General features: G+C 39.3%; 1 protein-coding gene across 17 annotated transcripts; it reads right to left on the reverse strand.

The window, feature by feature from the left end:
* Positions 1-3,990: 3,990 nt before the first annotated feature.
* TUBE1 (tubulin epsilon 1) lies at positions 3,991-27,512 on the reverse strand. Of its 17 annotated transcripts, XR_001877233.1 has the most exons (15): positions 27,434-27,512; positions 27,284-27,357; positions 24,406-24,458; positions 22,384-22,459; positions 21,704-21,819; positions 20,541-20,662; positions 19,076-19,263; positions 18,111-18,286; positions 17,227-17,367; positions 15,605-15,745; positions 14,534-14,708; positions 12,806-13,302; positions 11,261-11,400; positions 10,408-10,483; positions 6,221-6,238 (listed from the first exon to the last, which is right to left on the reverse strand). XR_001877233.1 is itself a non-coding variant. In XM_017830090.1 (13 exons), exons 1-13 carry the CDS (start codon positions 27,456-27,458, stop codon positions 6,180-6,182), a joined length of 1,443 nt encoding a protein of 480 aa, XP_017685579.1. In that variant the 5' UTR covers positions 27,459-27,512; the 3' UTR covers positions 3,991-6,179. The 17 variants fall into 17 exon arrangements, 6 of the variants coding, with proteins under 6 accessions (XP_017685579.1, XP_017685534.1, XP_017685612.1 ...); XR_001877225.1 differs by lacking the exons at positions 10,408-10,483; positions 11,261-11,400 and adding an exon at positions 3,991-5,015 and having other exon boundaries at positions 6,101-6,238; positions 13,188-13,302; XR_001877224.1 differs by lacking the exons at positions 10,408-10,483; positions 11,261-11,400 and adding an exon at positions 3,991-5,989 and having other exon boundaries at positions 6,101-6,238; positions 13,188-13,302.
* Between the last annotated feature and the right edge of the window lie 283 nt (positions 27,513-27,795).

Below are 27,795 nucleotides of genomic sequence, written 5' to 3' on the forward strand. Positions count from 1 at the left end.
GTGTTTGTGGCCTGTTAAAAGAAAATAGGATATACACAACTACCTGCATAAATGGGAAATTTTTTTGAAAAAAAGATTTTGAAAATGGGACCTATAATTTTAAACCTGCATGTAAATATCTTTCTAAATCAGGCAGCCTGTTATAGCTCAGAGAAGCTTTATAAATTAGTTTGTAAGTAGATGACAGCCAAAATAGAAACAGCAGCCCACTGTGGGGAACTCATTGTAGCTGCCCTTGTACAAAGCACTTCTACCCTTCCAACAGTGACCTCAGTGTTGCACATGGCCTTGCTGAAGTGCGTATGCAGGACAAGATGAATTTTTGTCCCACTGGAAGACCCCTGTCAACCTGAGAGAAGTTCCTTACTCAGCTCATTGAGAAATGTGCTGTTGTTGGTGGTACTACAGGAGGAGAGGTATGGGGCATTTTTGAGTGCAACTTGTGTCTGAAATTCAATGTGAGGAGGAGCAAAAATGACTCAAATTTGCAGAAGTTGAGCAGCTGACCAGCGAAGAAGGAAGGGACCTCTCAAGAGCTCATAGGTGTTGGGCAGGTGATTCCTCCACAAAGACCATCACAGCTCCTGGCCTCAGGCATCCAGCTGGAAACTTCACTGCACTTTTGAGCGTGGCTAAGCCCAGGACCTGGGGCACTCCATGCTGCCTGGGAGCAAACTCTGCCACTCCCAGCAGGGAGATGTCTGTGCCTTGGTGTGGCCAAGCTGCCAGCAATAGAAAGCAGACCTTTTAGTGAAGTCCATTGGTGTTTTTGGAGCACAGTTGTTTTGAAGAAGGCAGCTTCTTTCCAAAGCCTGCCTGAGTAAGCAAACAGCATGTGAGACAGGGTGAGCCAAGGGCAATACATTGTCATATGATTTGCCTATTTCTTTTTACCCATCTGTTTGGTTTTTTTTCTGAATGAAGAGACATGGCCAGTAGGTTCGACTGACTGAAACAGAGGAGTCTCTTTGTAATATCCATGCACAAAGAGCGACAAAACAGGCCAATATGCTAAAACCTTTCTGCCAAAAGGTGACTCCCCAAATTTGGTGGGTGTCTGGTACTGGAACCCAAGTATTAGGAATGACCAAACCCAACCCTGGCTTTCATGGATTTTATCTCAATAATTCCGCTGAGCCCAGTAGGGAGTATCGAAAATCCTGGCCCATACAAATATCAGTAATAAATACCTCTGGCATTTTGTCTAAGACTTTGTATCCAGTTAGAATGCATGATTATGTTCATTTATGGGTTTATATTTCACACTTTTCCATCTCTTAAGACAATGGCTTTACATGGCATATTTCACAGACAGGAAAACGATTTTTTGGCACCAAAGAAATATGTGCAGTATTTAGAGGTCACTGAATATACAACTAAATTATATTTCCGTTCGGGGTGGTATTAGAATGGCACCACATAGCAGAGCAGGTTTAGTTCAGGAAATGAAGGATACTTTATGTAATCAAATCTGCAAGGGAGATTTGGCAAGAAGGATGCATACAGACAAACTACTGCTGAGTCTGCCCATGGCATTAAAAACATTAATTTTTAAGTTGTGGGGGATCACTAAAGATCTTCAGGAGAGGAAAAGGGCATATAACCTCCATTTCTTTAAATCAGAGCCAATACTAGCAGAGACACTGACCCTAATACTCAGTCAAAGCATCAGTGCACTATTTATGACTAGGAGTTAGTGCTGCTGTCTTTGTGGTCTTATGGCTACTTATTATACATGCAGGGGTCAGTACTGCAGGTACTGTAAGGTCCAGACAGTCTCATTTAATGTATTTGTTAGGGAAAGGCAGTGAAGGCATGTTATTGCTTTGGAGACCTGAGCGGTCCCAGCAGGGGCCCTGCTCCTAGCAGGAGGCCCTTTTTGGGCTGAAGTACACTGGTTACTTTGCACACGTGAACAACCATCCAGACACCTAAAATCACATTTTAATGTGTTCTATCATCAGAATGTCTTCCTCAGGGAAGACCATTCCTCCCACTCCTTCCAAACCCATATTTTCTGTCAATCAGCTTAATTATACTCAAACCTCAGTTTCAAAGTCTCACTCTCTAAAGCTCAAGATATCATGTTATCTGGGTAATTCCAACAAAACACACCATTTAAAACCAAAGGTTAGTCCTACAGAAACATCTGTCTCCTGTTTCCCAAGACTGGGGACCATTATCCACATCAGACCAGTCTTTGCCAGCTCACACAGAGCATTCCTAGTCCTACACTGGCCACGTGTTTTATTTCTGCATTGCAAAGAGGAACAGCACAAATGAATGCTGTGCGCTACCCTTGCAGTCCTAGGAGGGTGAGAATGGATGTGCTAGTCCTCTGACCTTCCTCACTTCTTCCAGACAGGAGAGTGAAAGGGTTGTCTTTGGGGCTGCAGGAGAAAACTGTACCTGGAACCTCCTCAGATAGCTGGCATTGCTCTGAAAGGCTGTCAGGAAAGATTTGGCAGCCTCCACCCTTGGAGGTTTTCCAGATCCAAATAGACAGAGCACTGAGTAACCTAGTCTGATCTCAGCGCTGACCCTGCTTGGGGAGAGATTGGACTAGAGATCCCCTGGGTCTCTTTCAGCCTCAATTATCTTCTGATTCTATGAAAAAACCTCTGTTTTGATAGTATTCAAAAGAGATGTTTGAGAAACCTGGGTCCACGTTCATAAGATTTTAATGGGAAATGCAAAGAAGACTTGAGTCAGACCCGGTCTGCACTGCTGCACATGCAGAGAAACATCACTGAAATGAACTGATCTGCAGCATCCGATTGTCACCTAGGTACTGCCTGGACTTTATCTTGAATTATGTGACAAAGTAGTCATGCCAAAGAAAAGCAGATTTTCAGTGCTTACAGCTGACTCCTCAAGAGTTTGGAAGGGCAGTTCAGGGTGCATTTGTAACTGCATGCAGAGAGCATGTGGTCCTCCAAGTCTGGGAGCAAAACTGTTCTGGATTTGATTCCATACTCCCACTACTGCCTCTGTTAACACATGGCTGCTGTGTGAGTGTGGTCTTTGGCAGCCTCTCCTAGTAACGCTTGGGCTTCACAGGAGGTGCCTAAGCAAGGACAAATGCAAAGCAGAGGAGGAGCATTCACCAGGGCAACACCAACACCAATGCTGCAGGGCTGGGGGTTTTATGTTATCCTGGAGACTCTCACCTCTTAGCCTAAAAATCAAGCACATCACCTTGATAGCATTAGGAGGGAGGAAATTTGAAGATTTGAACAATATTGTCTTTAAGTGGTGGCACAGGCGTAAGACAAGGTGCATACTTCAGGGAAAAGTACATTATAGTTTGGGCTTGCCCAGTAGGATTCCATGGAAATAAGCAGTGCAGAACATGCAGTAGCATTATAACACACTATAGTTTATCTTTCCGTATTTAGAAAGCAGGTATTGACTGTTAATTTTTATGCTATGATTTGTTAGGCACAATTGATCAGAAATTTCGAGAAACTCTTCTTTCTCTGTCTCAAAAAATGCATGTATTTGGAGCTCTGCCCTTCAGATTTCAGAAATTCTTGTAATATGGATTTAAAGACAATAATAACACTACATTTCCAGCAGCAAGATTTCAAGAATCAGATGTCACCCCACTCGACCTCAATTAAGTCTGGCTGAATCAGCTGGATGGGATCAAGCAGGGTGTGAAAATCTGTATTCTAGCTCTGGGCAGAGAAAAGAAGATCAGTTGGAAATTTCAGTGTGAAGCTGGTTCTGTATGAAGTGGAGAATTTCAAGTGTGAATGTGTGTATGTGTTCGTGCATGTGCTGGGGAAAGTAGGGTTGGCAAGGGAGACAGAGGAGAGCTTTGTGTTCAGTGCTTCCTCTGACACAGCTCAGCCTGTTCCCTATCTCTCAGTTTCACTTCTGAATGTGCAGGAACATGCGGTGGCTCCTTGTTCCCACCATCTTCATCATCCCTTGTACGCAACAGGTAAGTTCATTAACAAGAAGAAAAAGATTTCTCCCTTCTTCACCTTGTTCTGGTTAAAAGTTTTTATTTGCTTAACAACAAATTAAATTTCAGAGAAGCAAATTCCTCATAAAGAATAAGCAGCCATTCCCTACTCCTGAGTAAATTTCATTTGCAGCTTATTTACTGCATCAGTCCTGATTTTGGTAGTTTTTTTCTCTCTGTACATTAATATGATTTAGTGGGAAAAAAGTGTTAGGGAAGCTTAAATTGCCAGTGACCTTGTGTTTTTTTTTTTTTTTAAATTTAAGCACAAATGATTATCTGATGCAGTAAGGAAGTAAACATCCATGTTCATATTTCATATATGCTCATATTCCATATATCTATGTATATATGTGTGTGCAAATATGTATATATACATACAGTGGTCTGACTTCAGGCTAGTTTTACAAAGAGAAAGGCACCTGGGCTGTGTTATGCTTTGTCTCTTATAAGAAAATTTTAAGTGATAGCTTTTTGTAAAGGTATTTGCATCAAAGCCCAGTTTCATTATTTATTTACTCAATTTTGAAAATTTGTCCTTTACGATCAAGATGAGTGTCAGATGGAGAATTTTCAAATGATTGTCTCCCTCTGCTAACTTTCTGCATATTTAGAGCCAGACTAAGAAAACTGAACATTAGTGATAATAAATTGCCTACTTTTGCTCTTTGCTTATTTATGCCATACTGACCTTGTTCAATCTTTAACACATAAGAAAACAAACAACACATGAAGGGTACCTACACAGTGGTCTCATTTTCTGATCTGCCCATAGGATCAGGAAAAGTATGCAGGGGGCTTCTGTGATGTGAATAGCTTTGGTATAGAAACTTGGGGAAGCACAAATTAGAAAAATATTTGACCTGTAAACTTGACAAGCAAACTTTTCATTTCCATTGTAACTTAATAGATATTTCAAGATTTTTCAGCTAAACCAAAGTTTTCGGTAATTTCACTACTAAAACTGTCAGATATTTGCCTGATGGTGTTTTTTCTTACTGGGGAACTTTGTAGTCTCACACCTTTCAGTTGACATCTTATCCTAAAAAAAGAGAGAAAAATCACTTAGGTAGAATTCTGTAGGTTTAAAGCATTCTTTAATTTGTAATACAAATTAAACATATTGGCTGAAGCACGTAAGATTACTTCCTGCTACACATACCCATTTTGAAATGTGGTATCTGATTCAAGCCACATAACCTCATATAGCTGGCACACGGCCAGATAATAATAATAATAATAATAATAATAATAATAATAATAATAATAATAATAATAATAATAATAATAATAATAATAATAATGCTCTGCTTAAAAAGAAAAAAAAACAGCAAGGAAGCGTATCCTGAACGGACCACACAGTCTTGAATACTGTTAAATGTATAGATACACCTGTGTGTCTTGTTTCCATAATGATCCTTCAAGAAGGTTTACATTTCAATGCACATGTTCATCAAATTAATGTTATGGTTTATAGGAAATTCTTAGCTGCCTAAAAAAAAGTACACTTAAGTTAGTTGCTTCTATATTATTGCTGCATTTAGGTAGAAAGGATTAGAAGAAATCCTTTTGCAAAATTACACATTTATTAAACTATCTTCTTCATGATGCATGGAATGCCACACGACATTCTTTAATTTTCATTTCCTATAAGAATTGCCTGTGTAAATTAATATCTATCTTAAAAATCATTCAGCCAAAGGAACTTGAAAGCTACTATTTTGGAGCTTCATTAGTAGCTGTGGATTAAGATATTGTAAGTATAGTTGTAAATGACCATGAAAAATGGAAATTAGTGTTAGAAAAAAGGCTTTTAAAAGATCATTTACTGCTGCACGCAATTAGGCCGGCTTAATTATAGTGTGAGAGCTTCCATGGGCTATGACATATGAAATGCTGAATTTTGCAGAGATTTCCAGTTTGAAAGTTGAGCAGAAAGGAAACCCAGCTGAATGACCCCTTCACAAGCTTTCCCTCAGTATCTCTGCTGGAGGCGATTTCTATATCAGTAGAGCCCTGCGGTTTGGAGGAACAGAGAAAAACTGAGAGTGGGCTTCATGTGCCTATTAAAAAATATAGACTACATATTTTATTTTTTTTCTGCAAGCTTGATGGTGATACTGGCACCTGATGAGGGGCTGGATCTTGTCTTGCTCTTTTGCTCTTTGGGCAGTCAGAGCTGCTTGACGAGAGTGGCTCCCAGGTCTTATGTTGTATAGTGGCCAAGTGCTGTGTGTGCCTCTACTTCATTATGGAACTGGTCATCTGTGGAGAATAAATATAGCATGATCTGCATTTCTGCTGAAATCAGCAGCATGAAAAGATCTAATGCTAAGATCTAAACTGTTATGTTTAAATGTAGTTCTTAAAAAATGCAGATAGAATATAGTTGTCTCAAATAGATCCTTTCACACTCTGTGCTGACTTAAATCTCCCCCCATGCCTCAGAAAAATAAACCTGTCAAGAATTACTTAGGTTTTCCTTCACTTAAAAAAAACCCAAACAACAAAGCCCCCCATGAATTCTGAGACAGAATGTGCAAAACAGTAAATTCTAGCTAGATCGCGACTTCTTACTGCTGATACAAATCTCTTTAATGAGATATGTCTTTGCTCCATAAGCCCTGGATTCAATGAGGACTTAGTCATGCAAACAAATACACTCTTAGAAAGCAACCTATTAAGCTCAGTATAACCACTAGCCTCCCTTATTAGGATTAAATTTCTGTGTGTAGTACAAAATTTTTAAGTATTATAATGCGTACTCCCAAACAACTACTCAAATTTTAGAGCAAAAATAACATTCAAAAGACGTTCATTATTTTAAAAGGCTTTTGCCACCAGAACTGGCACACAGGACTGTGGCTGGTTATATAACTATGTGATGAATCAAAAGTTAATTAATTTGATAAAAGGTTTGTAGGAAGGAATACTTAAAATAAAACCACCTACTTTAAACCACTGTTTTTTCTACTTCAGTTCTACTACAGGTTTTGTTCTATGGAAGGCAAAGGAAAGACCAATGAATTGTGTTTTGTGCAAGCAGTAGGCCAGGCTCACTGTTAGAACACCTCAGTCCATGACAGTGGATGAAGATGGTCCTCTGCCTCTTACCTTACAGCCTTTCACTTTTCAATCCCATGAGCTGAGAAATGTTATGTGTCTTCATCCAATGTGACAGTGTTTTCCACCTCAACTTTATTTTATGCTATTCCAGATACACATAATGCATTCAGCGCTCAAAATATCCCACTGTGTGTAAGTTTTTCCACAGCCCACCAGTGCAGCCTGGAGATAAACCTTCAGAAACTGGTGAAGTCCACCAGCGCAAGGAGGTTTGTCACTGGCCATGCAGATGTCCGCCTGTGCCAGCCTGCACCCCTGGGGTAAGCTTGGTGAAGGATGGCTGTGGCTGCTGTAAAGTCTGCGCCAAGCAGTCAGGAGAGCCCTGCAATGAAGCAGACGTCTGTGATCCCCATAAAGGTCTCTACTGCGACTACTCGGAAGACGAGCCTAGGTATGAAAAAGGCGTGTGTGCATGTAAGTTGTTCTTCCACGTTTCCTTCTTGAAATGCAGGAGGGTGGGACCATGCAGGTAAACGGTTTTGGAGGAAAATTCTGCTTGCAGGTGCTGTACAGCTCTGTGCTAAGCAATTTATCCTAATTTAGTTCTCTGACTGCTCAATCAGAGAATCTAAGAGTAGTGCTCGGACTGGCTTTAAACTTACCTGCATATGCATTAGTGAAACCAGTTCATCATGCACAAGCCTGTTATTGGCAGACATGTTGGTGACTGATTTAAAGAGCTGACAACATTTATGGCTCACCACATTTTAGCACTCTGTTAAGCAAGATCCACGTGCTCCTCCTGTGTTAGTAACTGTTGTTCACCATTTTCAGATCTGGTAGCTGTAGGATGTGAGCTCAATGGAGTCTATTATCCCAACGGGCAGACCTTCCAGCCTAACCCACTTTATAAGTGCCTGTGTGTCAGTGGTGCAATTGGATGTACACCTGTATTCACACCGAAACTAGCAGTGAGTCCCTGCACCAGGGTCACGGGCAGAAAGAAGCCTGGACAATCTATTTGTGGCCTAGGACAGCACAAGCAGCTTCAATCAACCAACTACAGACTAATGTCAGGTGAGCCTGGCCACACTGGTAAACTTTTCTGTACGTGAACCTTTATGCATTTAGTGTCCCTGGCTCCAGCAGCCAGGCAGGCAATGCACTGGCACTTTCTCAGTTCTTACTGAAGGCCATTGCCAGGGTGACTGTTCTGTCCCACTTATCCCTCTTACTCTCAGGTCACAGATTCTTTTCTCTAAACCTAATGAATGTGAAAAGCAAAAAGGCTTTTGGCTTCTGTCACCAGGGAATTGGGCAAAGCATCATTCTGCAGAGGTTTATTACTCATCAGATCAGCCCAATTAGAGATGCTGGTGGACAGCCATTTTGCAGCTTGGGAGCTGTCTCACTTTCTCCTGCTTTGTGGTGGTACAGAGTCTTGTTTTCACATACGTAAATTAACATGCTGCAGGCCTCTTCTTCCAATAGAAAGCAAAAAATGATAAAAATTGCCTTAGTGGCTTTCCTGACAAATTTGAGGTCACTGTAAGGACAGCACTCCCCCTTACTTTCTTCTCTATTCAGTCTGGTAAAAAACATCCACAAGCCTGTCCATGCTTGTCAACTGCCAGGGTCATTTGATATTCCCTTCAACTTCATTCTTGCTCTCCTGCTAACCCTGTAGTTTTCTTTTTCACTTTAAGGAAGCACCATGACAGAAGCAGCTATCCTGGCACTTCCCTGGCCACAGCTGCCTAAGCTTGCGCCATCTCCTCCCCTGTGCATGTGCAGCTTTCCATGGTGAAAGTCATCTTCATCACAACCAATATGGGTACCAGACAGCTGAGCCATTTATTTGGTGGCAGCTTGAATCATGATCATGGATCAATAAAATAAAACTAAAAGGATTGCAAAGCTTATCAGAAAACCTTCAAAGGCTGCTGAGTAAACAGGTAGATGCACAGAAGTCAATCTGCAGATAAACAGACCTGCTTACAAAATCTGAAGTTCAGTTTGGACAGCTTCTCACACATTAGCAGTGGTTATACAAGTCAGTAAAAATAAAAAAAGAATCCTTACTTCAAAATTATGATACCTCTGTCTAATATCAAAGCCTTTTAAGAGAAATGTCCTTAATGTTGTTGTATAAACATGCATTTGGTAAGGCAACTGACTTCAAGTGAAGAGTGATTTGTTTTCTAGAAAACAGTGTTAATCTGATTCAAGAGAGAACACACTGAAAACGATGGCAACCAAACCATTTGACCATTTGACATACAGTAATTGGGTTTGTGGGGAGATAGATATCTGGAGAACAGTATTAAGCCAACATTCATTCCAGAATTTGAATCAACTGTGCAGAATAACTTTGAGAGAAGACACTCAGCTTGCAAATCCTTCCTGTTGGCTCAGTTCAGAGACCTAACACCTTGTCTCTGTGGTGGCTGTACGTGCTGAAGGATGCTGTTCTTTAGGAACCTTCTAAAGAAATACACCTTGAAATTTTTGTTTCAAAGGCTTTCCCCTTCCATTTCCCAGACCAGCAGAAGTATCATGTCAACTTGTGCATGAACTCCATGGATGGCTCAATATCTATTTTGAAAAGTCCTTTTTCTGTTAGTGTGGATAAGTGCTAAGTTTCATTTTACTGCTCGTTTTGTTTTCTAGCTTTCTGTTTCAATTGAATTTACCTAATTCAGACACATAAGGATGTAAACAGGTCATACTTTAAAAAATATACCAAGTATAAATGACCATTTAGCTTCTCTTTATTTGTTGCAGTTCTGTGAAAGGCTTTTAAATTGCTTGTTTCAACGAGATCTTTAAATTGCTGTCTACTTCCAGGTATTCTGAAAAGCTGACAGCAATTCTGGCAATTTCAGGTAATTCTGCCTCTGCTCTTACATAAATGTCCAGATTCCACATAGTTTTTTTGCAGACTTTCACCATGAACTTTTTCACTACAATTTTATTTCTTTTTTTAAGTGTACTCCACCTAATCCAGGTGTCATCCATCAGAAAAATAGGCTTTTTGGTGATATCTAGAAGTGATTGGAGTATTTTATTCCTCAACACAAACTCTAAAGTCTTCACAGTATCTACAAGGAAATGAACATTAATGTTTTCAGCAGCCCTTTAAAAGCTATGTTTGGCCTGAAATAAAATAAAAAAAATCTGGACATTCCATAAAAATTCCACAAATAACCCTCTCCACATAACATTTCCATTAAGCAGAACTGGAGAGTCATATAACATATGCAATTTGATAGTCCTTACTAGGATCTGAGTATCCAGTGTCAGTAATGTTTAACAGGAGCTCAGCTGGCTTTTGAATAATGTTATTTATGTCTCATTTCTACGTTTACCTCCAGAAGTACCTTCAGGAACAGAAATCGAAGTCTTATCCTTGTATTTTCAATTCATCCTTTTGGGGCTGGTCTGCTGCATAAATAATATATTGCTGTCTTAGCTTACAGAACCTTACCACTAGTCTTGAAGAAAAAATGCCTTGTACAGGCAACTCCCTGGACACCCTGCTCCAGGACCTGTGGTATAGGCATATCCAGCAGAGTGACCAACGACAACAGAAGATGTGAGATGAAAAAAGAAAAGAGATTATGCTTCATCCAGCCTTGTCTGACTAATATGCTGAAGAAAATAAAGGTATTTTCTAATATAAAATTACTTCTTAATAGAAAACGAAAATATTGGAGCTAGTGGAAAAATGGATGTATTAGCAGTTACTAATAAAACATTTACTTCTTTCTTTTTTAAGGGTTTTAAAATAACTTATGTTTTCTACATTCAATCTTCAGGCTTCAATAGTAAACTACAGATGTGCAATTTAAAGAAAAAAATGTAATGTCCCGATATAGATGTGTAGCTAGTGCTGCCCTGATGCACAGTCACTCCAAAAGTATTTTCTATTTGTTGACTGCTAAAGGAAAAATAAGGCAGTTTCAGACCAAGTTAGTTTCAGACTAACTTTTAAGATATTTCTAAGTAAATGTTGCAACTATTTCTTACATGGTCTGTTTTTAATGCATAGAAAACTCAGGCTTTTCTTTGTTCTAATATTAAAGATTTCAAAAGGAAAAACATGTCAACCAACATTCCAGCTTCCAAGAGCAGAGAAGCTAGTTTTTTCTGGATGCTCAACTACTCAAAGCTACAGACTAACTTTCTGTGGGGTGTGCTTGGACAAGAGGTGCTGCATACCTAATAAGTCCAAAATGATCACTGTACAGTTTGAGTGTCCCAATGAAGGCTTCTTCAAGTGGAAGATGATGTGGATAACGTCCTGCGTATGTCAGAGGATTTGCAGTGCTCCAGGAGATATGTTTTCGGAACTCAAAGTCCTATGACAAGTTACACCACTGACTGTAACACACTGACAATGCAAAAGCACATTCACACCCTGAGGAGTTAGCATAACCCTCTGCCACAGCAGTGTTTATACTGTGGCAGTATAAACAGTATAAGCAGTGAAATAACATAAGTGAATACTTACTCATTTTTTAAATGTCACTGGAAAACACAAGCAACAGTGCATCTTTTTAATGTAACTGTTTTTATATGGGGAAATACACTCTTAAGAAGGATGCATGTAACACTAGTACTGTCCAAACAAGAACTTTTGGTAATTAAGAAAGGCAAAGCAAGACAGCTTCATGCCTCACTGTAACAAGGTGCTGCCCACAAAAAAAACCCAAACATGTTCTAACCTATTAGAAAAAATATTACCCTGTAATACTTCATCTATCATTCCTGATTCTTAAATTAACCTTTTCGACTATGTATCTGCAACAGTAAAACACATCAACGCTGTTTGAAAATGAAGAATTCAACTTTAAACTCAGATTGCTTTTTGCAGCAGATAGTGATCCTCTAGTGTTGTGAATATAAACAATGCATGTGTAAAGGACTAAAAAGTGGGCGGGCAACTACAGATAATAGATGCAACATTTCAAGGAAACTACTATTTTTAGAACATTTTCTTAAAAAATGCTCTCCCCAAATGCTAGCACAATGTTTTATTGAATGCTTCTGGACGTGTACATTGAAAATTGTGCTTACTTATACACCCACTCCAACTCTGCTAGAAGGACTTCAAGCTTCAAGAATTCATTGTATTGATCCATTCTGATGTTAAAACAGTCTTGCTGTTTTAAGACAGCCGAGGCTGGTAAGCAACTGGAAATAGCTGTATGTTCTATTTCGTAAAAGTTCTTACTGTAATATAAAAAGCTGCTTACCCTGATAATTATAAATATTAAAACATCTATTTTACTTGCCTTCTTTCAAGCCTATAAACTCTGTTCTCCAAACACTCGTTATAATTCTTTAAATATATATATATAACTTCACTATAAGTGCATGTTTTGGTCAGAGGTATACTGTATTATCTCATTATCAAGTGCAACTCAGCATTCAGGAATATGAGTCATTAAAATAATATGTTAATTAATACTCCAAGTATAACACTTGAAACAAAATTTATCTTGGGGAATTTTCTGATATTGCCAATTTTGGTATCAACTCGGATTGCTCTAATATAGCTAAGTACAACACAGAAGCAAAAATATTAAAATGATGAACATAGCTTAGAGCATTCTGAAATGTCCACTGTAAAGCTTAAGAAAGCAGTTTCATTAGAGACTTGCTTTCATCTTTGAAAAAACTACATAAGCTTTTCTTTTCTTTGTAGCTGCTTATTAAAAACCAAATCTAGCAATGGTGATCTTTCTTTGAAGCAAGGCCTACCTTTAGTTTACTGTAAAGTCTGAGAAAAGAATTACATTTTTGCTGCTAAAATCTCTTTTCCTTCTCTTCACAGCATATGGTGTGTCAATTTACTCCACAGTTAGGATTACTGCTCTTACTGATATCAGCTATAATTAGGTGCTGTCAAATCTTTCTTACAGGCAGGGCTTATCACTTAATATGACAACTCTTGAGCTGAGGAAGCCGTTGTCCTGGTCCCACTTCAGAATTACAACAGCCAGGCATGCTGCAAGTCATTCTGGTTAACTGAAGTGGCTGGATGCTTAGGAAGTATTTCATTCTTTTTAACCAAAATATAAAGAGCAGTTCTTCCTTCTTTAAACAGCTATCTTCAGTCTTGATGGGTCTGTTCTAGGCCCACCTTTTGTCACATCCAGTTCATTGTACTCTTCTATTAGATCAGACAACGAGGACACAGCTTCAGAAAAACAGCTTTGCTCCATCCCATCTATTTGCAGATAATGGTGAAGGTGAGCCTACAAGAATAAAAAAAAAATAATTCAGTGTTATTATTTTTCTTGGCCCCTAATTGCTTTGGCTCAGTAAGTACCATTTAGCCTGCACTGAAGGGGGAAGTGCAAGCACTGTAGAAAGGAGACTTAAAGACTTGTATCATGAAACCCCTTGTTTAAACACTTCACAACTTTAGTAACAATCCTCTATGGAATCACAATCGATATTCCTGATTCCTTAAACATCCATCTTTTCATACTGGTCGGGTGTACCCTAGGGGACAAACAGTGTTATTGGGTTTATGTGGCAAGGTTTTGGCAGCAGGGGCAGTGCAGAGCTGCAGGGGTGGCTTTTGCGAGAAGATAACAGGAGCTGCCTGCATGTGGGACAGAGCCAGTTCCAGCTGGCTCCAGAATGGACCTACCACTGGCTAAAGCTGAGCCCATTAGTGATGCTGGCAATGCCTCTGTGACAACATATTAAGAAGGGGTAAAAAGGATGCACAACAGCTGAGATTGGATTTAGGGCGTTGTGAGAGAAACAGCCCTGCAGACACAAAGATCAGGAAAGAAGGAATGGGAGTGAAATTCTGAGACTGGGAAGAAAGGGCAGGAATGGGGATGAAGGTGTTTTTAGTTTTGGTTTTATTTCCTGCTGTCCTACTCTGTTATTCACTGGCAGTAAATTAAAATAATATTCCNTTTGCACATGACAGTAACTGGTGAGTGATCTTCCTGTCCTTATCTTGACCTACAAGCTTTTCATTGTATATTCCTCCTGTCCTGCTGAGGAAGGGAAGTGAGAGAAAAGCTTGGTGGGAATCAACATTTAGATTAGATATGAGGAAGAAATTATTTAGAGGGTGGTGAGGCACTGGAACACGTTGCGCAGCAAAGCTGTGGATGCCCTATCCCTGGAAGTGTTCCTGGCCAGGCTAGATGGGGCTTTGAAACACTTGGTCTAGTGGAAGGTATCCCTGCCCATTGCAGGGGGGTTGGAATGGGATGACCTTTAAGGTCCCTTCTAACCTATACCATTCTATGATTCTGTGATATTGTCAGGTAGGTGCAGATTAATAAGGGATTTACACTTTTTAAGAAGCAGCTGTTGAAATGGCTCCTTTTCAGGTAACATAAATAAAAATCTTCGGCTGTTAATTTTAAGCAGTCCCTTTGCCATACTAAGATTTGCTTCCCAATAACACAAGATGCTAATGATTAGTGACTACAGATATTACAACAATAAGAGTTGCACCTTTTTCTTGTAGAGCTTCATAAATCTCTCCTTGAGTTCAATGAAAGTTGGTTTTATGCAAGTGTTGTTTGCTAAAGCCAGAAGTGAATGGGAATGGCCCACGGGAGGTACTGAACACAAACCAGTTTTCCAGCCCTCTTGATTCCAGGAGACAAAGTGCAGAGAAGGTTTTAACCTGTGACACAAAAATTTAGTTATCTAAGGAATGTAAAGAACATGAAGGCTAAGTTTTCTGTCTTAACTAACAATCTGAAAAGGTTAACATTTAAGCTTTCAGAACAAAGCAGGACAGTTATAACTATCATTGTGAATAAGACATTTTAGACTTCAGACTAAACCACTGAGTCTGTTTGAAAGTCAAATTGCAAACACCAATATTGTTTTGTTAATTTAATGCATCAGGATTTGAAAGATGAAGTTACAAGTACCTATTTCTACAAAAGAGACTGTAAGCCCTCTGAAATTTAGGAAAGGGACAGCTTAATACTGTGTGGGGACAATCAGTTGACCTGTAGTTTTGAAATAAGTTAAATGCTTTAGCTTCTCAGAAATTTTCCCCATGCTTCCCTGTCTGCCTATAAACTCCCTTCTGTATGTGAAGCTTGCCTGCCTTTCCTGTTATATCTATGTAGCTCAATAGTGTAAAAGGTAGTACCAGGGTGCTAACAATACAGAGCTGTCAAAATAAGGATGATTTCCTATCTACATGACAGTAACCATGAGAGATATCTTCTGTTTAGTAAAAAAAAATTTCTACTACAGAACATACTTCTCCAATATCCTTTACTGTCAGGAGACCCCTGGAAGGTTGGGCTTTGCTTTCTTTTGCATTTTTGAGAAAGGGAGGAGCAGTACAGGGTTATCTAGTCAGCTTCCTTTATTTGGAAATCCAGGAATGCTGTGACTTATTCTCACTCATTGCTAAGTTAATTACAGTTTCTTCCCTTCTAAAATTCAGAAAAATATTTCTGAGTAAACTGATTTGGTATTGAAACTCTTCAAATGAAAAGTTGGACTGCTCTGGATGACTGACAACAGTTTCCCATGACTACTTTGTGTGGTATTACAAACCTTTCAATATTTCGGCGAAGGTCTGAAACCTGCACATTTCCTCGAACAAGAAGTGCACAGGCAAGGTAGAGGCTGTGCTTTGGATCTGCTTGAATTAGTTGATGATCTCTACTAAATGCATCTGAAAACATCTGATCCAACCTAGGTGAAAAGAAAACAGTTACCTACTCTTATTAAAGTAGGATACAAAAGCTTTTCAGAACACCCACCTGCAGGGTTTGAAAGTTCATAAAATTCTGGAGATAAAGGTACATCTAACCTGGGACCATAAATTATAGGAAAAAGATTCAAACTTTTACATATACATATGTTGGCATTGCAAGTTTTTAAAAATACACTGGATGCATTTTTTACTCTTCTCCCTCATGTTACAAGCCACCGTTGAGTCAGAGAAGTTGCCTTTATAAAGGCAATTTGAGGTCAATAGTTACAAGGTCTTATGACAATTTGAGTGGACAATCTCACTGTGAAGGATCTGACAAGGAATATCAAAGCGCTGCTGACCCTTACAGAACTGGTTATCTGCCTATTACAATTCATTATTTAAAAGGATCAATGAATCATAGAACGGTATTGATTTGGATTAATGATTTAGAAAAAGACAGACTATACATACTTGTCTACTTATTCTAATTTTATCACGCATGACTGCTGATCATATTCTTTCTCTCTTCACTTCCTTAAGCAAGTTTCACTGTACTGTGGGATACCAAAGATGGTGTCTTGACGTTCCTGTGGACCCACAACATCTAAGCTATTCTTTCCATTTGTCTCAAACTCTCTGCATTCATCACCTCTATTTCTTTTTTCTTATATCACCTCTGCCACAATCTGCCTATTACAAAAAAAATAACTAAATAAAGGAAACAAAAATATTACTGTTCCCACTTCATTCTGAGACATCCTTGACTGAGCATCTCCCCATAGTATGCTTCCTTCCCCCAGCACTGTACTTTCTCCTCAAGGAATGTTTTCAACAGATACAACTGATTGTCACAACTTGCTATCACAGAATAGGGGTGATCCTGCCCTCTCCTCTGCTTTGCATACTTTCATCACTTACCTTTAGTTGCTTCTATCATCATTTGGACCTCTAGCTGATTGAACTTAATTCACTAAACCCAGTAAAATCTATTTTAACCGGTTATTTTTCTGCTATGTCAGAGGGATAAATACCTCAAAGAACTTTACAATAGTGTCGGCTTATCATTACAATAAGTTGATAAATAGGCACATTGCACCTCCAGACTCAATTAAGATGCCATTACTTCCCAAAGAGTCTAGTTTAATTCCTTGTTTGTCTTTACAGTATTTTGTCAGTCAAGTGCAAACTGTTACTCAAAAGAACTTGTGGTGTGGGTTCTAAGTAATAAATTTTTCCAACAAAAACATTTCCCAACAGAGATTAAAAAGATGTCAAGTTTACTGGCTCAACCATTACACAGAAAAGAGACAACATATGTTCCAAAAATCAACAGGATGAATTTGAAAATGTGGCAGACTTAAAAGTTTTAGAACTTCCACCCTTAGTTTTGCTACAAAATGGAATTTTTTAACGAGAACTATGGAAGAATCAGAAATTAAGCTTTAAATGTGAAACTCCCATAATATTTTTTTCCTACCTTCTAGAAGGTACGTTAACGTCCGCCAACGTATACAGAGGAGTCAAGCTTGAAACCAAATAATGAAGTCGAGGAAATGGAACCAAATTCATACTGATTTCATTAAGATCCATGTTCAGGGAACCTTCAAATCTAGCAGAGCTGAAAATTAACAAACCATTATAAAACTATTATAAACCAAGGAAATCACTTCTATAATGTAAACCTCCATTAAATCTATTTTTCAACTGTTCTGTACAATAAAATAGTAAAACAACACAGCATTCAAGAAACCCTTCACGTATAATTACAAAACTTTCACATCTGGCAGAATCAGTGCTAAATCTTATTTACTTATACTTCTCATTAAAGAACAATAAATCATCAAGAATAAGACCTTGTTTCCCAATTGCAGTCTTTAGCACTGTTTTTCAGTATGTGGACATAGTTGACTAATACCAGTTAATTAATACCAGTTTTACTAAACAAGCTATAATAAAACATGTGTGACTTAGCATTCCTGACAAGCTGTTTAAAAGAAAAACAGGCCAATACTCCAGAAATATATTTCTTGCAGTAACAGACCATTTAGGAGCAAAAATGATCTGACAGTATTTATAAAGTAATACAACTGTGCTAGAAAGGCAAACCTTTCTGGGCTCCACTGAGCACCTTCTGCCTACAAATTTACTTCAGTTTTAAGACTGTCATGGCTAAAGCAACACCACTACAATCTGAATACTTCCAAATACCTCAGCATTTAGTAACCAATTCTTAAAAAGAGAAGACTCACATCAAATGAAAATCAATTTATATTATTCAAGTTGATCCAGGCCTGCATATTTTCAGCAAACACCACCTGCAGCAATACCACTTTTTTATAGAGGAATAACCTGTAACTTTACCTTGTCAGGTTCAGCAGCAAGTTGGCTACGATATTATTCATTGCATCAAATGGCTTCTCTTGGAGAGTTTTTACACTGCCTGTACTTGATGTTACCAAGCTATTTTGCTTCACGGTTGACCCCAGCTTCCCAGAATTGATCATCTGATTAATTTTATTAACTATATCAAACAGAGACTTTGAGAGAGAAAAAAAAAAGCAAAGTAGTCTTGACCAAAGAACTTTCAAATTCAGTACCCCAATTTTTCACTTCTATTAATCTTAAAAACCTGTTGGCTTTTAAGTACTGTTAGCTCAAAGATTATTCCTTTGATATGTCTAAGTCCAACTTTTGAGCAATTCCAGTCGACTGAAGTGTTTCTAAAAGCCTGTTCCTTACACGTCACAGTATGTATAAAGCTTGACACAGAAATTTGAATTCTATTCAACTGTTTAAAATCCTTATCCTCTAAAAATGAATATTAAATTTCCATAATACCTGTGAAAGGAAAAATATATTCTCTAACTATATATCACTTTCTCTTGCTTTTTTCATAAACAAATACCAAGACAGTCACCAAAGTTAGATTCAAACGGGTCTAGTACTTTGCAAGGTCAGGTATGCCTATGGTTCTCCTATCAGTGTATCTCCTCATCAGCACAGTTAAGTCTGTTGGAATCTGGAGTGGTTTGTCATTTCTCTTGCAACACTATTAATACTATGCACAAAATGATTGCTAAAAGACGACACCCTGTCTCAGTAAACAGAAGCTTTTCAATGTTTACCTTGAAAAAGACAAAAAAATTCACTCTAGACTACTTTGAAGATGCAGAACAACTTTTTAGTGATACTCATGTTCATTTCAAAAGCCTGCGACTTAGAACTTTAATTATTACTTTAATTGGTACTCAAATCAATACAGAAAAGGGAGAAATTTGTGCAGCCTAATTAAAAAAAAATAACAGAAATATAATATTAATTCTTACTTCATTCTCTACTGGTAACACACAGTCTGCATGTTCATTAAGCTCCTTCATAGCCAGAACACTATTATATGGAGAAGTAATAACATCATCTTCACCAGAGGGATAAACTGAAGTAACAAATCTATACACTTCTGGGAATTCGTCCTCAAGCAAATTTAGTACAAAAGTTCCAAGACCAGATCCTGTCCCTAATTATGAACGAAAACAGAATGAGAGAAGATAAAAGGTTAAGGTTCCCCATGTTATCTTAGGCCCTAAGACTCACATATTGGAGACATACAACTTTTCGATTATATATGTTAATGAATATTTTCTGAAATATTTGGCTGACAGTGGAGGCTACTCAAATGTAACTTAAGGCAGGAAGGTTTTTACAGACAGGAAAATAATTAAGTAAAAAAAGTATTTTCCACAGTATACCACTCAGGATGAAGTATATAATCTCAAAAATTTCTGCAATCCAAAAAGTCCTATTATGTAACTAACATTTTCCAAGCTAGCATTTCTATTTCTTATTTTAAAATTTTTATTTCGATTTTGAAACAAAACATTTGCTTAAAAGCACTGAACTGCCCCAAACAATTACTTTCTTTCCTTTTAGGGTTTCTTTATAAAGTTTTCTCATTCTCCAGTCAAAACAGAACCATCCCTTTCTACCAGCACACAAGCTTTTTTCCTCATTATCACTAAGAACACAGCAGTGAGCTCAGATTTGAGAACTGAACTGTGATCTTTTTCTGAATTTGCAGCTACATTCTCACTGGCAGACAATTTATTCTTATGAACAAGACAGCAACTTTCTGCAATAACAGAAACAATATCTGCAGGGTCTCTGAAATTAAGCAAACAGCCACAAAAAAGGGCCTTGACAGAGCTCTTCCTTCATATTTAGAGCTATTTTCTGTGTCTTTTTCCACATCATAGCCAGTTATAATACATGCTGCTCCCAGGTTTCTGGGCTAGGAAGGCTTAGTGGCAAAGGATTCTCCCTTTTGACTTACTAACAAAGCAACTAGATTGGATTCAAGAGAATTATGTGGAAGGAAAACAGAAAAACAAAATTTTTCTAAAGCAACATTTGAAGTCTCCTTCAAGCCTTTCAGAAAACGCTTTCCCCAGGATTAAAAGCAACTTGATTACAACAATGACATCAGTGTTCAGAGGCCACTGACCCTTCTTCTGATCAGTAATTCCGAGGAGTTTATTTGTCTTTGGTACCTGCCTTGATCCATCCATTGTGTCACATTTAAAATTTTAGCAGCATTTTTGCTCTGGGTAACACATTAGGGCTCCTTAGTGGTCTAACAAAATAAGTAATAAATCACTACAGGTCCACTGTGGGTTTTTTTTTTATTACACATTCTGAACAATGTGAATTATTATGTTTATCTTCTTTTCAAGATACATGTTTTTCTTTTTCATCTGTGGCTACTGCAACCATACTCACTATAAAGACATTACTTACCACCTCCCATGGAGTGAATTATAAAGAAACATTGCAGACAGTCACAATGTTCTGCGGTTTTCCTCAGCTTTTCCACAATGCTTTCCCGGTACTGATAGCCATATAGCTTATGACCTACAGCCCTGAGGATATAAAAAGTACTTTAGAAAAATATTCCAACAATCAATCTTTCAATTTTTTATTTTATCTCCTTCTATTTGACAGTTTAGACTTCAGAGTCCAAAGCTGGGTGCAACACCTCATCTGCGAGAGTTTCCAAGCTGTGTCTACATAATGAGAATATGGGAGTCAGGATATGGTTTTAATTTTGAGGATGCAAGCAGCACTAATTTCACATCTGGAGCATGCACTGTTATTTTGTACTGATCAGGAAATAAACTCCCACATTGGATGATCTAATTGTAATAATGAAATGAAAATTATATACTCCTTAACAATAAGGATACCCCTATGCAAAATGTGTACTGATCTTCCTTTGAGTACTATGCAAGTCAAATGATATCAGTAATTAAAAAAAAACCCAAACAGCTCATTTTCCATACACATGCCTGCTAGATGGTAAAGTTACAGGATGTTTTATTCCGTGTATTGCCTTACAGGATGTTTTATTCCCTGTATTGCCCTCCCTTTTGGCACATTTGCTGATGATTTGCTTTCCAGTCTGTAATGCACTGAATATTATTAGAGGCACATTAGGGTCTCCATGAAAATTTGCAATTCGTTATGTTAATCAATCTTTTTCTGAATTTCTCTTTTTGGGAACATAGTTTAGACGCACAAAGCCAGACTCTGTGGTGCTTAGAAATCAGAAATGTATTTGTTCATATATCTCATTTCCACAGTAGTTGCACAGTCTCAAACTAGATTATGGCTTAGACTGAGCAATGGAAGCAGCTGAATACCAAAGAAACAAAAATAAAAAGCATGCTCTTTTGAAACAAAAATCAAAAAAGAAAAAAATAGACAAAATGGTGTATCAGCAAAATTATCCTTCTGTAAAAGCCTTTTCAAAGCCCTCCTCCAGGCAACAGTGACTCCAAGTTTGCTGGTAAAATGCTGCAGCACCCCAGGTGCAGAACGAAACAGAAAGCTACGGTTATCATTTCCCTTTTCAAATGCCATCTAATTAGTTGCTAAGAAATGTGTTCTGAAGAGGTTCTCACCAGTTGTTTCCTGAACCAGAAACATCTGTGATAAGCTGCTTGCTATCAAACATATCCCTCAATGGTCCCTGCAGAATTTCATTTACCACACCCTCCTCCATGTCAATCAACAGTGCCTTTGAGAAGAGAAAGAATTAAAATTCAGTCAGTAAGCAAACCACCCTTGAAATAACCCACTAAGAAATATAAAATTATTTACAATATAAAAGGTATACTGTTTCTATTCTGCTCCAGAGAAACCTTTTTTTTCCCAGTTGTTAACTAGGAGACCAATTAGATTAACCTTAGCTGATTTGCCAGAAGTTGCTCAATAGGACAGCATTTCAGATAATGAAATTTTGTTAAAATTTTATAATATTTTGCCCTGATAGAAATGAAGACCTTAAAATATTTTGTTTCAAGTTTTCTTGCTTCTTAAATCATTTAAAGTGGTTTAAGGAAACCCACTTCTTAGAGAATTCAAATAAATATTTAATTACTAATATCTGCAATCATTTTATTGGAATTACAATTTAAATTACTCAACAAGACTGGCAGCAAACTGTATTACTTGAATGAATCATGAAAGTTACTATTAGAAATTCTACTATTCAAAGCAGTATTTAAACCTGTATGGAATTTTAAGGACTTTATGAAAATTCCCACAGTTGGACGTAAATATGCAATGTAAAAAGAATGACCTTTATAGATTGTCTTACTCGTGCTTTTAAAGAGCAGATTTTTCCTTTGTAAATACCAGGACCATCACCACCACTTCTGAAAAAAAAACAGTAACAGAAAAATATAAGCTCAGATTCGTAAGAGAAAATACATAACATAATAAAATTTTCTCTTCAATATTTTGTGTTCAAAGGAGTACGACAATGCAAACAAACAGAAACACCATGATCATACTGCTACGAAAGACCTCACAATTCCCGGAAGTAATGCAATTCCAGGACACGATCTCAGTCAGAAATAGCCCAAGCATTACTTCAAGAAGCTGAAAAGAGAAGTATTGAATGTTTACTCTCAGATACAGCCTCTGCAGGAATTCTACAGGTTGCCAAAACTTGAAAGGATTATCTTTTATCAGCATGTAATATGTGTATCTGCATCACATAATTGAACACAGCGCACCAAGTAGCCCCACAAGGTTTTCAGTGGGGGTCGTTAGGACACTGTACTTCTGCTCAGGTGTGAAACCCGTGTTACTACACTAGCACAGCATTTACTTTTTGACTTACTTTGCTATTAAGATTTACCAGTTCAGAAACCATGCTGGGATGACATAGCTACTTCTTTCCCAGGATTGGCTGTAATGAGCCAACATAGGAGACCGCATTGTGCTACAATCATATTTTTTCAACAACGAATGCTGGTGCTTCTGCACTCAAAGAATGAGATACTCCAGTCTGGCCAAACTATATTGAACACGGGGGAAAAAAGGCAGGGATACTGGGAGATGGATCTAATTTTCCCCTCAGTTATATACCTGATTTGGGAGCTGGCCAAGCCTAAAGTATGTATTAGACCATTCTACATTCAACCACAATAATATTCCCAAAACATCAGCTAAAATTCGCTACAGTGCCAGTGTTCTGACCCTACTCAGTCCCATTAGAAATGAGGGGGAAAGAGTATGGGGCTGCGCTGAATTCCTCCAGGATTTTCCATCTTCTCACTCAGAGAAGCTCTCCAGACACTTCTCATTAGCTGAACAGCTCATAGCAGCCTCCAGTACTCATGTGATTCCTCTAACCTACACAACACCTATATGAGTCCGCTATAGCAGCACTAAATACACCTAGAGAAGTTTTATTTCTCTTCAGGGACTAACAAAACTCAAAGAGGAAAAAACCCAACTCCAAAACAACACTTCTTTTTCTTCCTGTTGTCTTTGTGATCTTTCATGAGAGACCATTCCTTCAATCACTTGGATTCAATTGCTGAAAAAAAATCTCCAAGTTCCTAGAATCACAGAATGGTTTTGGTTGGAAGGGACCTTTAAAGACCATTTAGTTCTAACCCCTCTGCCATGGGCAGGGTCACTTTCCACTAGACCGAGTTGCTCAGAAAGAAAACAGATGTTTCTATTGCAGTCAACCCCCCAACTAAAAATTTGATGATTTCATCAGGCTTGTACAGAAACATGGGCATTTTTTACAATCAAATTTTCTTGGTTAAAAAAAAAAAAAAGTTATTCCAGGAAATAACCACAAGGAGTGGCAACCATAAACTTCAATGCATTTGCATTGTTCTTTCAAAGAGGTAAAATCTGAGATAAAAATTTGTATTTCAATGCCATTTTAATTTGTATTTCAATGCCATTTTAATTAAAATCACATGCTGTACTATAACCTTGTCATATGATGGAAGGAAAAAGATGTTGGTCAAATCCTTTTTAATTAATTTAAAGACAACAGCAATATCCAAGTGCACATTTTATTCTTCCAAATTGCAAGGATTTTTCTAACTAGACAGATAAGAGATGACTGAATGCTCTTAAGATATGAATTGGTTAGTCCAAACTTTCAACATCTTTAACTACTGAAGTAAGTATACTTAAAATGGAAGTTTAGAGAAGAATACAAAAAAGCAAAATCTTTTCCTAGCACAAACTAAGTATGACTTGAAACAAAGAAAATTATTACTTAGGTTAAGACATTTGAAGTGTGGATCCACTGTATTAAACTCATGAGCTTCTTGAAAAGACAACTTACCTTGTATCTACGTTCCTAAAGAAGCTGCTTAAGGCTTCATCATAAATTCCTTTCTAAAAGGAAACAACACAAAATGATGTGTAACGTCAAAAATTCTCAGTGTTTTTTCATAAAATAATTTAAGTTGGAAGGGACCTCTGAAGGTCACTTGTCAAACCTCACCACTCAAAACAGAGTAAACATCTATGTTGAATCAAGCTAGCTCTAGTCAGCTCTAAACAGAACATTTCACTGAAAAATCAGGTTGTTATTAAAAACTGACAGGAAGACATAACTAGAAAATTAATTTTTCAGCACAAGATTAGACAACTGTAGTAGCTTACTGAAGATCCCAAGGCAATTATTAAATCAAATAGCTGCTGTTTAGCTGACTCAGTTCATCACTTACACAATACTCAGTTCATCATGGGCTCAATGCCCATGAAGTTCTGTGAAAAGGAAAGCATATCACACTGCATCAGTGATTCCAAAAATCCCTGCTGAGAGACAGCATGCAAATTACTTACCCCGCCATAAAGCTAAAGAGACCTGGCAAGTTAAAATACTTTAACATTATTATTTACAGATTGCTTACCATACTCAAGACCTGGTGAGGGAGAATTTGGAAGACACTGTTTTGTACTACACTACAACCAAAAGACTCTCCACACACAATAAGAACTTCACCCTTTGCTTCTAGAGAAGGCATTGAAGACTCCTCATCATTATCTGTTAATACCTTGTGTTAACCAGGAAACAGTATCTTTATAGTCACAGCAAGGAAAGTGTGATTTTGTTCAAGGTACTCAGCACAATCCTGTGCCCTCTTCACAGTGCTATTTTCTTTAGCACAGCTGTATGGCAAGTTTACAGCACAAGCTAAGATGGAGAACAACAGTGGAATTTGGGGGGCTGCCCTTCTGCTTTACTGCCAGTGGCAAAGAACTCGCACTGAACAGTCCTCTCTTGTCACTTACTGCCTCAAACCTGGTAATGCCTGGCTGTAGGGAGACACCCTGGGCTTTTCAAGGTGGAAAGGGTGGAGAAAGCTGACCGGAATTAGGGATCACAGAATATTCTGAGCTGGAAGAAACCTGCAAGGATCATCGAGTCCAACTCAGCTCTACACAGGACCGCCCCAAGAGTCTCACCATGTGCCTGACAGGATCACACAAATGCTTCTTGAACTCTGTCAGGCTTGATGCTATGACCACTTCTCTGGGGAGCCTGTTCCAGTGCTCAACCACCCTCTGGGTGAAAAACCTTGTTCTAATAGCCAACCTAAACCTCTCTTGACACAACTTCAGGACGTTCCCATGGGTCCTATCAGAGCTCAGATCAGTCCAGCAGTTTAATTACCTAGGTAGCCTCATCTCCTCGGATGGTAAGATTGACGGAGAGAAAGACAATAGGTTAGCAAAGGCATATAGTGCTTTTGGAAAACTCCATAAGAGTATGGCGTAATAAACACTAGAAGAAAAGTACAAAGATCAGTGTTTACAGAGCCATAGTGGTGTCTACTCTTTTATATGGATCCGAATCATGGGTCATCTACCACCACCACCTGCGACCCCTAGAACACTTCCATCAATGCTGTCTCCGTACAATCCTAAACATCCACTGGTCAGATTATGTGACCAATACATCTGTTCTAGAACAAGCAGCAGTCACAAGTATTGAGGCCATGTTGCTGACAACACAGCTGCATTGGGCAGGGCACGTCTCCAGGATGAAGGACCACTGCCTCCCTAAGATCCTGCTTTATGGTGAACTTGCCACCAGCTGCAGCAAGAGAGGAGCCCCGAAGAGAAGATACAAGGACTCCCTGAAGCAACATCTCAGCCTTGGCCATATTGATCAACATAACTGGTCTAATCTGGCCTCCAATTGGTAGGCTTGGAGACACACCATCTATAACGCTGCTGCTTCCTTTGAGAACGCACGCAGGATCACTCGAGGAGAAAAGACAATGCAGAAAGAATCGTGTCTTGCAGAATATACCACCTAAGGAGTCTTTCTGCTGTGCCTTTTGTAATCGGACATGTCTGTCTCGTATTGGCCTTATTAGCCACCAGCGTGCTTGTAACAAATGTGGATAGAGCCTTCCCAAATCTTTGTTCGCAAAGCCTAGCCATGATCATTGGTCACCAGAGAGAAGAGATCAGTGCTTGCTCTGCCTTTTCGCCTCATAAGGAAGCTGTAGACCACAATGACATCTTCCCTCAGTCTCCTCCAGGCTGAACAGACCAAATGACCTCAGCCACTCCTTATATGGCTTCTGTTGCAGACCCTTCACCATCTCGTGGCTCTCCTTTGGACGCTCTCTAATAGCCTAATGTCTTTTTTATGTTGTGGTGCTCAAAACTACACACAATATTCAAGGTGAGGCTGCCACAGTGCAGAGCAGACCAGGACAACCACCTCCCTCGACCAGCTAGTGATGCTTTGCCTGATGCCCCCTAGGACACGGTTGGCCCTCCTGGCTGCCAGGGCACTGCTGATTCATGTTCAACTTACCATCCACCAGGACCCCCAAGTCCCTTTCCGTGGCACTGCTTTCCAGCCTCTCATTCCTCTGTCTGCACGTACATCTGGGGTTGTCCCATCCCACGTGCAGAATCCAGCACTTTCCCTTGTTGAAACTTCATACGGTTGGTGATCGCCCAGCCCTCTGACTTATCAAGGTCTCTTGGTAGTTAAAACTCATGACTAGTTAAAAGGCACAAGAACCTGGGGGTAGTTTTGCTCACAGTGAAGCGGCGTTAGTTTAATCAAACAAACACAGAGCTTTGCAGTCACAGCGACGAAGGGAGCGCAGGGGCACCGCTGCCTCCCCACGGCGAGGGCGCTCGCCCCGGGCCAGCGGCAGCCGGAGCCGCGGCGGCAGCGGCGCCCTTACCTTGTTGACGGCGGCGTGTTCCCGCAGCGCCAGGTCCCAGAACCGGCAGCCCACCTGGTTCCCGCACTGTCCCACTGCAAAGGGGAGAGACACGGCTCAGGCACGGGGACGGTGTAGCGGCGGGGGGCTCTGGGCACCAAGACTCCTTACCCTGCACCACCACCGACTGCGTCATGGCGGGGCCGGCGACGCTCTGCCGTTTCGAAGTGGGCGCCCGGAAGCCGCGCCCCCTGAGTTCCTGCGGTGGAACGTCCCACCCGTTGCCCTGGCTGCGGGCGCCCGCCCCGAGTGGAACATCCCATTAGGGACCGCCGGGGGGTGTGAGGGGATCGGGGAACTGTGGAGGTGGTGAGCTGCTCGGACACCCGCTGTAGCCGTGAGGGTGAACCTGTGAGGAGCTGCAGGGTCTCAGACACAGGAGACTCAGCAAAGACCTAAAATGAAGTCCTTGTGTGGGAAAACAAGTAATCGAATCACAGAATATCCCGAGTTGGAAATATTTCCATACAGTA

The sequence above is a fragment of the Lepidothrix coronata genome, unplaced genomic scaffold (assembly GCF_001604755.1).
Source record: "Lepidothrix coronata isolate B3197 unplaced genomic scaffold, Lepidothrix_coronata-1.0 Scaffold5, whole genome shotgun sequence".
NCBI classification, from domain to species: Eukaryota; Metazoa; Chordata; class Aves; order Passeriformes; family Pipridae; genus Lepidothrix; species Lepidothrix coronata.